General features: G+C 40.1%; 1 protein-coding gene across 1 annotated transcript; it reads right to left on the reverse strand.

Annotated features, from left to right (window-relative positions):
- Nucleotides 1-9,797: 9,797 nt before the first annotated feature.
- On the reverse strand, nt 9,798-10,595 carry LOC111994088 (uncharacterized). The gene has a single exon (XM_024025948.1). It carries the CDS (start codon nt 10,593-10,595, stop codon nt 9,798-9,800), a length of 798 nt encoding a protein of 265 aa, XP_023881716.1.
- Between the last annotated feature and the right edge of the window lie 802 nt (nt 10,596-11,397).

An 11,397-nucleotide genomic window follows, 5' to 3' on the forward strand; every position in this document is an offset into this window, starting at 1 on the left:
TACTCTATAGTTCTTGGATGTAGTATAATGTTCATACTAGCTAGGCTAAAACTTTGTGTGCTTGTATTGTGTTTGTGGTGACATTCATAATATTTACTTTAACGGTCTCAAATAGAAAATGTTAAAGCTAGTAGTATTAAATTATCAATTATTATATAAAAGGTTTACAAATGAAGGTATCGATGAATGAGATTAGTATCATATTTACAACATAATAACTTAAAATTTAAGCTGATAATGAATATGATTGGTATCATATTGTTATGTGAGATCTCTGATAGGTATGTCCCCATGAAAATGGGGTAACTTTTGTGTAGTTTATGGTTGGATATAACAGATAAGATTCTCATTTTATGATTGGATGTAATTGTTAAGAATTATTTTTTTCTTCAAATAAGTCTTTCTTTTAACAGATCTTTTATAGTTCCTTAACCTTTGGAGAACGCGGAATTGTATTATTGTAAGTTCTCTAAGACAGGTAAGTTCCCATAAAAAAAGGGACAACTTTCATGTAGCTTATAATTAGATGTAATAGTTTAGATTCTCAATTTGTGATTGGATGTAATTGTTAAGATCGTATCTTAGATAAATCTTTCTTCTAATATATCTCTTTTTGTTCCTCATATTTTGGAGAACGTTGCGTTGTATTATTATATGTTCTCTATTCTTAACATTCCAAAAAACGTAGATGACAATTTTTAAATTCTAATGCAAGCAAGATTTGTCTTGTTTTTTTTTCACCACATCATGTATAATAGGTTTAGTATTTATTACAACTTACATACTAACCAGATAATGAATGTGATTGGTATGATATTTTGCTATGTGCATCTCTGTAATTGGTAAGTCCCCATGAAAAAGGAGTAACTTTCACGTAGGGTTTATTGTAATAACTTATAGGCAAACCTGATAATGAATAATATTTGGTATCATATTGCTATGTGTATCTTTGTAATAGGTAAGTTTCTATGTAAAAAGGGATAACTTTATTGTTACTGTGTGATTGGCTGTAATGGTTAATATTGTCAATTTGTATTGGATGTAATTGTTAAGATTTTCTATAGGATAAATCTTTCTCTTAATTGATCTCTTCTTGTTCTTCAATCTTAAGAATTCGGCATGTTGTATTATTGTAAGTTTTTATTACAAATATTTCCTGAAAGTAAACTACATGCTTAAAATTTTAATTGACATGTCTTGTCCTTTTTGCCACATCACTTATAATGAGTTTAGAGTTTTGTTTTAAATGGAAAAAAAATGACATTTCAAATAAATTAAAGGGTAAATTAAGAAAGTTGTGAGAATTGTATCTCGTTTATTAAATTTTCAAAGCGAACAATACCTCAAAATAAAACAATTTATAAACAAAATAGAGAGAGAGAGAGAGAGAGAGAGAGAGAGAGAGAGAGAGTCAATTCAATGTGCTTAGAATCAGATTATCAACACAGGAGAGAGCATACAATGTTAAGCAAAAATGTCATGCTCACTGGTACTTTCCTCCTTAAGGCTTCTATAAGGTGAACTATGATATAACAATAGAAAGAACCCATGTTGAGATTGCACATTGCAATCATTTTCGCGATTAGGAAGGAGTTATGAGAATTCCCAAATGTAGTCTTGAAGTGGCAAAGGATATATGGGGATGAGAAACTTGATAGTTGAGGGATGCAAGCTTTAGACGAGCATTAAAGTCTTGTGAGTACTGTTCGTGTTTGGACTTTTCCTCCAAGGCTATAGCAGTCCTTAAGGAAAGAGCATTGTGCATTTTGCTAATGACTTTATCATTTACCTAAAATTAATAAATGAATAAAACACTAGCGATCAATGTTTTGTGTTGTTGGTGATATTTTCAATATTACTAGAATTATATGAAGTCAATGTTTTGTGTTGCTGGTCATATTTTCAATATGACTAGATTTATATGAAGTCAAGGGCTATCGACACTACTCAGGGGTATTCAGGTGGTGGAATCATTGATTTGGAGCTTGACGTAAACCCAAATGTCTCATGTTTAATCCACCACACAATCAATCCATGGAGTTTCTAAAGTGTCTCATGGATAGGGAGTAAAATAGTCCACCCAAAGATTTGGACGCCACTTCCTTATATATATACACTTCAAATTATCGGAGTAGGACTCCTTATGAGTTCCAGTCTTCCAGATGTGATGTGAAACCTTATGGTTTTGCCTACATCTTTGCAAGTGATTAATCAATTAACTTAAGAAAAAATAGTTACAAAGTCAATCTATTACCAAAGGAAAGAATGTATTCAATCAAGAATAGCATAGCTTCAGGGGACTAAAATCATGGTTCATAGGCTGGGGCATGCTAAAGTAGGCTTTTGATCCCAGAGTGACAAAATATGGACCAGCAAATGTTTGACACTACAATGCAGCAACAAAAAATGAGGGTGGATAAACTCATTTATATCTTCTCTACATCCTAGGTCTGTTGAAGCACAATTTTCCATTACACAATTTTCTTTCTTACCTCCCAGCTTCATGACTTAAAAAAAAAAAAAAAAAAAAATTCATGTACGCTCCTATCATACAGCTAAAACTGATATCAAAAGTGGATACAGCTCTGATGTAGATGCAAACCACCTAGAAAGAGATCTTACAGTTTACAGTTCACAGTTTACACGTGCACACACAAAAGACGAAGATATGAGAACATTACCTCCACAGCCAATCTACAATTTCTCCTTTCAAAATATGTTGCTCAAGCAATACTTGTACATCCTCTGGAGTGACATATCCATACCTATAGATTTAAAAAATAATAAAAGAGGGCTTCGTTATCAATAAACTGATTAGTGTATTTTTGGGAAGGATGAAAAACTTTACCTGCTAAATCACATAGTATGAAAAACTTGGATGCATAAAATTAAATCAATCAACTGACATCCCCTTACCAGTGCCCAGTGACTTCTCCATTGATTTTTGATCCAAATACGATAACATTTCCTGCATACTTATGCCCTCCAAGGTGTGAGCATGGGCTAACAGAAACTGTACTTTGAAGACCATGTAATTCTATCTCTTCTTTGAATCTACTAATCAAGGCAAGTCCACAAACTCCACAACGTCGATCCCGTGACCTATGACAACATACAAAAACATAGGAACCCTTTAACCTTTCAGGAGTTCCAGGAAGCCATTCACCATTCTTCACAAAGAAAAAACAAAAAGAAAACTTGACCATGCTGTACTAATTTTATTCAAAATTGACTGACTTGATTTTATTTTATTTATTTATTTTTTTGATGGGAAATACTTAACTTCATTGGAAATAGACCAAACTACAATTTGTCTTCATTACATGCATGTTCTATCAAGCTAGGACACTCCCCTAGCCATGCAACGTAGCCCACAACATGCTGGGCATGTTGAGCCAATAGATGTGCAGGGACATTTCCCTGCCTTTTGATGTGGGACACTTTCCACTGCCTGAGGTGAGAGGCATGATCCAAAAATCCAGCAATTACATTGACCACTAAGGAGGGCGGAGAGGCCAGGCCTTGCACGGCATTACATACTACCAGCGAGTCCCTTTCAAACTCAGCCTCACTGATCCCCATCTCTCTAGCGAAAAGGGCACCCGTTTCCCAGGCCTTTGCTTCAGCTTCTATTGCTCCTAAAGGGAACTCCCACCTCTTGCTAAGGGCAGCGACCACTTCCCCTTCCCTGTCTCTGATAACCACCTCAGCACCTGCATGCTTTTTCTTTGAGAAGACCGCACCATCAATATTGACTTTGAAGGGACCGTGTCTTGGAGGCTGCCAAGAGACCGTGACTGAAGTTTCCCCCACATGCTCTGTTTTTGCCCCATTGGCGCTTCGAAATTCTTCCACCAGGTTCAACGCATTTCTTAGGATTGTTCGACCAGCCTTGGCCTTACCACCCATCCTAAGATCATTTCTATTTTTCCAAATGCCCCAGCAGACCGTGGTGACTTGTTCCAACAGCCCAGGTCAGAGATGCTCACACCCCTATAGTTTTTCAATCACGTCCAAGAACTTCCAGTTTGCCGAGACTTCGAAAGGCAAAACAAATTTGCTGCTCCGCCACACTTCCATGGCATGATCGCAGAGCCACAGTAAATGACAGATGGACTCCTCTTCCTTCCCACACAATTCGCAACCCCCATTTTCTATGATTTTTCTTTTTGCCAGATTTTGTTTCGAAGCAAGAATGTCACGGCATGCCTTCCAAGCAAACAGCTTGATTTTCTGGGGGACTTTTAAGGACCAAATTGTCTTCCATAACTTTTTCCTCGCGGCCCCGTTTGAGCAATTAGCCATAGCTGATTGTTTTTGCTCCTCCAACGCCAAAATATACGCACTTTTGACAAAGAACTTTCCACTCCGATTCCCAGCCCAGATTAGTCTATCCTTGTTGCTCGTTGTGCAGAGGGGAATGCCCAATATTTCATCTCTATCTTCGGGAAGGAACCATTGGTCAATTTTTCCTCTATCCCATTCCTTTGTTTCTCTGTTTATGAGCTCGCAAACCAGAGCATCTTTTGAGTCAAACTTTTCTAGAGTAAGCACCTTATAGGTACTCGGCCTAGGTAGCCATTTGTCACTCCACACTTTAATTTGGTTACCAGTTCCCACCTGCCACCTCATGCCTTTTCCAATAACACCCTGGGCTGCCATTAGGCTTCTCCATGCAAAAGACGGATTCTTACCAATGGACGCCTCATTGAAGCTACTACGTGGGAAGTATTTAGCTTTGTAAACTCTGCTAAATAAGGAGGTGGAATTGGTTTGTAGCCGCCACCCCTATTTGGCCAAGAGAGCCAGATTAAAACTTCTTAGGTCCCGGAAGCCCATTCCTCCACGGTCCTTCGGCAAGCACATTTTGTCCTAGCTCAACCATGCAAGTTTCTTCTCGATTTTAATCTGACCCCACCAAAACTGTCTGATCATTCCTGTTAGCTCCTCACACAACTTTTTGGCTAAGTTGCACGGACACGGACACGAACAACGACACGGACACGGACACGGGGATACGGCAATTTTTGAAAAATAAGGACACGACACGGCGGGGACACAGCAGTTACCGGCGGTTAAATAATTAATTAAATTTTATATTTAGGCATATTTTTTTAATGTTTTTAGACATAAAATACGTTTATGTCTAGAATTTAAATTAAATAAAAACTACAAATAAGTAAACAACACCCAAAGTAGTACAATAATACACATAATGTTTAGAGTACAAACCATAAAAGGATAACAAGTTCAACATCAAACTAAAAACACAAAATGATAACAAGTTCAACGTCAAACTATAAACATAAAAGGATAACAAGTTTTAAACTTTCAAGATTATCACAGAATAACAAAATCATCATCATCAACATAATTATCATCCTCAGCAATACTTGTCTCCATCTCTGGCTCATCTAGTGTGAGATAAGCAATCTCAAGCAACCCAGGTCCTCCAAATGGTCCATCCCAATTATCTCCACCAATGTCCCACTTCTTAGATTCTCCAGTAGTGTACTCGGGCCTCCTCCTTGAAAGAAGTCGAAGATTAGAATGAACAAACACTAAATCTTCAGCACGTTTAGGAGTAATTCTATTTCTCCTCATACAATGGATGAAGCCATATGTACTCCAATTCCTCTAAGCACATGATGATGAGCAAGGCTGTCCAAGAAGCTTTAGAGCTAAAGTTTGAAGCACAGGTAAATTGGACCCATAAGTTGACCACCAAAGCAATGGATCATAGGTCCACCTATCCTCCATGTTATCATCATCATAAGCCTTAACGCCTGAAAACAAACCAAACTCCACATTAACATTCTTCCTATCATCAGGATCAGGAAAGAACCTTTTGAGGCACTTGTTTCTCTCCGCAGAAATTTCAGCATCCTTATGTGGCACAACACGACCTCTGACTTCCTCAATCCATTGATTAGTATAATACCTAGTTAAAAGCAAATAAATAAGTACAACTAATGAGTTTAGTTTATTTGTTTGGAAATGCCTAAAGAATATAAATGAAAGGATTAAAGAGATAGAAAAATTACTTCGGATTCAAGGAGTGGGCTAGGCAATGAAGTGGTGTGCAATTTTTAGTCCACCGTTCAATGAGTATATTGTGTACCACATCATAGAATGGAGACTCCTCATATTCTTCCTTGCCTTCATGCCGGTATATTTCTTTCTTCACATTTTCTATCATGGAATCCCACATTTCATACACCTTATGGAGAATAGGTGCATCCGTGTCAGCCACTCGAAGCATCTCATAAATAGGTTCTGTGAATCTCAAAATATATGCAACCTTGTCCCACCATAAATCATTCAAAACATAATCCCTCACAGTTTGAGCTTTTCCCACATCATCTTCTCTATATGACATCCATTCCTCACTAATGACCATATTTCGAAGATTTTGTTTTACTTGATACAATCTTTTAAGCATGATGATTATTGAATGCCAACCTCTTCAATGACCTTTAGAAACAAATCAGCAATGAAATGCTTGTCTTTGTACTCTTTGTACCATCAATGGATTTGATAAAAATTGGCCCTTTCTCTGATGTAGCCATAAAATTGATGAGTGCCTTTTTTGTACATCTGTCCACCCATCACTTACAATGCTTAAACCCTTTTCTTTCCAAGGTGTCTTTAATTGACCTCAACAACTTCTCAATATGTGCCTCTCTTTTTGCAACAGAGTTGTTCTTAATTTTTGTAACCCGGAGGAACATAGCCTGTTAAATTATTATTAGCTGCAAATTTGATCATCTCAATCCAATATGGTTCTTAGCAAAGTGAAAGGGCAAACCAGCAGAATAAAATGTCCTAGCAATAAGAGAATCTAATTGCTCTTGACATTGATTGTTAAAAGCCCTCTCTAAAGGAGAATTCCCAGTCCCTTTTTTTTTGGAAAAAATGGATGACTTGTAGCTGTACTACTCTCCTTACTGCCCAAATTAGGACTAGTAGGAGAATAAGTTGGTAAAGAACTAGCCTAGGCTTCTTCAATCTACGCAAAGATTCCTCATACGCATCTTCTAATTTCTACATTTCATTTTATACTCATCTCCAACTTGGCACATGCTTGTATTCCAAAGTTAGACAATTTTAACAAGTGTGCCTTCACCCTTGAATAAGACCCCTTGAAAGTTTTTTCACAATAGTTACATTTGAAAGATACATTCCCACCACCAACACTTGCTTTTTCTAACTTAGTAACATATTTCCATAGAGGAGCACCAGCTACCTCAGCTGATAATTTTTCGCTTTCAATTTCGTATTCATTTGAGTAAAATCACCTACAATATTTAACTTTAATAAATAAATAAAACTAAACACAAAAAAACAAATTTATAACATATAAGTTATAACTTATATGAAAAAAAAAAAAAAAAAAAAAAAAACAGAGGGCACCCACGGGCCACGCCACAGCAGCAGTGAAAAAAAAAAAACAACACACACACACAAATGACAAAACACAAAACGCATTATAAGTTTATAACTTATATAAGTAATGGACCAACAGAACACCCCCCATTTAGTGCATTCACCAGAAAGTGAAAAAAAAAAAACAGAGAGAGAGAGAGAGAGAGAGAGAGAGAGAGAGAGAGAGAGAGCTCGGACCTGTTGTCCACGCCGAGAGAGAGAGAGATCGGAAGGGACAGAGGACAGGCGGCACGGCGTCGACGTCAGAGCTCGCCGATCGGGCTGATTTAACTCCGGCGAAGTATAGAGGGCAGTGGGGTTATCAGTCAAAGTGAGTGGTGAGTCTAAACTTCTAAACTTGAGAAGAACTTTTTGAGATGTGTTTCAAATTTCAGTCAGAGTGAGTCTAAATTGGTTTTATTGGGTTAGGGTTATCACAAAATCAACGGTGATGGTAAGTCCACCTGTCAAAATCTGTGTTTTTATTTATTTTTTATTTTTTCACTGCTGGTGTGTCGGACGCGACGGAGCCGTGTCGGAGAAACGAAAAAGCGTCGGAGCCGTGTCGACGCCGTGTCGGAGAAACGAAAAAAAAAAAAAAAAAGGGACATTGCTGGGCACCGAAATTTGGCGCGTCGTGGCCGTTTCGGTGTCCGACACGTGTCGGACACGGACATGACGCCAAAAATGGCGTGTCCGTGCAACCTAGCTTTTTGGATAGCAGGAAACAGCTCATCATATATGAGGGCATGGCCTGGGCAACCGTCTTTATTAGAATTTCCTTTCTAGTGTGCGTTAGTAGCTTTTCCTTCCCACCAGAGACTTTGTTGGCCACCCTCTGTTTAAGGTGAGCAAAGGTGTTATTTTTTGACCGCCCCACTAGAGATGGAAGCCCGAGGTAAGCTTTATGGGGTTTAATAACCCGGGCACCGAACAAGCTTTTCACCCTCTCTTTTGTTTCATTATCTGTATTGGGGCTGAAGAACAAGGATGTTTTATTGCTGTTTAGTTGTTGACCCGAGGAGAGTTCATAGACATTGAGGATTCGTTTCATTTCATTGGCTTCTTCCACTGATGCCCTCCCAAACACCAAGCTGTCATTAGCGAAAAAAAGATGGGACACCCGAGGCCTCCTGGCAGAGGTAGCCACCCCTTTTATGGCTTTTCGTTGAGTGGCCTGATTCAGAAGGGCGGATAAGCCTTCGGCACAGATGAGAAAGAGGTAAGGCAATAGTGGGTCGCCTTGCCTCAGACCGCGAGTTGGATGGATGCGTCCACAGGGTTGCCCATTGATTCAGACGACATACTTCACTGAAGTCACACACCGCATCACAATACCAATCCCCCGGTCGTGGAAACCGAGTTTCTGCATAATGAGTTGAAGGCAGTCCCATTCGACGCGGTCGTATACCTTGCTCATGTCTAGTTTTACTGCCATCTCCCCGCATTTGCCTATCCTTGCTAATGTGGTGCACCATCTCGTGCGCCACCAGTACGTTGTCGGTGATGAGGCGTTCTGCCACAAACGCACTTTGGTTTTCACCTATAATTTCCTGCAAAACTAGTTTCATTATGTTCGCCACAACTTTGGAGGCTATTTTGTAAGCCACATTACACAATGATATTGGTCTATAATTAGTTACTCTCGCAGGATTCTTGGTTTTAGGAATGAGCACAATGTGAGTGTCATGAAATTTAGGGGGGGCAATACCATGGTTTAAGAAGTCAAGTGCTGTGTTAATTACAATGGACTTAACAGTGGGCTAGAAATGATGAAAGAACAAGGGCGGCATACTGTCAGGGCCTGGGGCAGTTAAAGGATGCATTTGCTTGAGTGCCTTCTCCACTTCCCCAGCATGGAAGCCTTGGATGAGATTTGAGTTCATTCTCTCGGTGACCTTGGCCTGTACTGCATCTAGTAGTTCTCGCACCACCATTGGTCGTGAGGTGGTAAAGAGCTTATTGAAGTAGTCCATGAAGATCTGCCCCACCTGCTTCATGTCATCTTGCCACATGTTATTCGCATCCATAATCCTGTTTATAGTATTCCTTTTGTGTCGATTTGAGGCCTTGGTATGGAAGAAAGAAGTGTTTTTGTCTCCTGCCTTCAAGCAATTGTTTTGGCTTCTTTGGTGCCACATTCTTTCTTCAATGCCGAGCCATTTGTTCAGTTCCCTCTTTATGTTCTGGGTTTCTTTTAGGTCCGTGGCAGCCCCCTTCATGTTCTCCATCACTTGGAGTTTTCTCTGAAGCTCGGTAACTTGTTTTCCCACGTGGCCAAAGCTTTGTATATTCCAAGCCTTTAGTGAGACTTGGCATTCCTCAATGCAAGCTACCAGGGGCCACTGAGCATCCCTGATCTGGCCCCTTTCCTAAGCCTCAAGAACCACGCCATTGCACTTATCATCCTCAAGCCACATAGATTCAAACCGCCACACCTTGGAGCGTTTCCTTTGTTTTCTTGTGGAGCATGACTCCTTGAGAACAAGTATGCAATGATCTGACACTGAGGTGGACACGTGAACAACCTTCGTTGCTGGGAATGTAGTTGCCCAATTTGTTGATACCAGGGCCCTATCTAGCCTTTCACGGATCCACCCTCTACTTCCTAATCTTCTGCTCCAAGTAAAATTTGAGCCTTCATACCCCAAGTCTCTTAGTTGACTTCTGTTGATTGCCTCCCTAAATATGCGCATTTGACCTTCTGGTCTTACACCCCCACCTTCCTTCTCTTTTGCAAACATTATCTCGTTATAGTCCCCCATGCAAACCCATGGCAGATTGCTTCTGTGGCTGAGGTTCTCCAATAGCTTCCACGATTCTTCCCTTTTTCCGGTCTTCGGGTGTCCATAGAAGCCCGTAAATCGCCATTTTTTCGTCCCCTGTTCTTCAGTTATAATAGCATCAATATGCCTTGGAGAGTAATTGAAAATGTCAACCTGCAAAGAATTTCTCCATAACAACGCTAAACCCCCAGCCCGTCTCACTCTGGGGACTACCAATCCTTGCTGCCTCTCTATTTTCCGTTTAATATCATCCATCTCCGAAACAGTAAACTTAGTCTCCATGAGGAAGACTAGTGAGGGATCTTTCTCCAATACCACCTTTTGGAGAGCTTTAACTGTTAGGGGGTTCCCAAGCCCCCTATAGTTCCAACTGATGGCACTCATTGCGCCCAGTGAGGCTGGCATCCAGCCTCCGCCGATCCCAAATACTTTGCTAGGATTTTTCCCAGCTCTTTTACCTCCCCCTCCATTTTAATTCTCTTCCCATTGCCTTCCATATTTTCTAGTTCTATTAGTGGGATTCTTGCTTTCCTTTTTTCTCCCATTCCTGCCACTTCAACCTCCATGTTCAAGTCACCACTCTTATCAACCCCCTGCATGCATGTTCTTGTGCGACCCGTGGTTTTCTCCTTCCCTGAAAGTCCCCTGTTTTCTTTATTTTTCCTTTGGTCACCACCCTTGGGCTTCTTCAAAGTTTTAATCCTTATTTCTTTTGGGGAGGCCGGCCCCATTATAAACTTCAGGCAATTATGTAAGCCCAAAACTACACTAGTTGTAGTCCCATGCATGAGATGAGAGTCCTTCGGCCCAGTTAATGGGGCTTGATGTTAACTTTCCTTTTCAAGCCCACTTGCTATGGTCCATTCCTCTTTAACTCGTGTGCTGTCCTTGTGAGCTTGCGTGTACTCCTTCTCTGTTACTATCACATCTTTACATGGTTCAGAGATCAAAGTTGGCGCATCACCGTTTATTGCGGCATCAATTTCTTGGATTTGCTGCTCAAAATTCGGCGTTTGCAGGGGAGCCGAGGTTTTGGGCAGGACATTTTTTGAAGAGTTCCAATCTTTTACCGTGTCAGCCCTCGTGATACCCACCCCACTTGCCACACCAGAAAAGGCACTGCCAGACTGCGTCATCTCGCATCTCGGGATGATCACCTTGTCACGTCGTTCTGACTGTGGCTCAT

The sequence above is a fragment of the Quercus suber genome, unplaced genomic scaffold (genome assembly GCF_002906115.3).
Source record: "Quercus suber isolate HL8 unplaced genomic scaffold, Cork oak 2.0 scaffold_327, whole genome shotgun sequence".
NCBI classification, from domain to species: Eukaryota; Viridiplantae; Streptophyta; class Magnoliopsida; order Fagales; family Fagaceae; genus Quercus; species Quercus suber.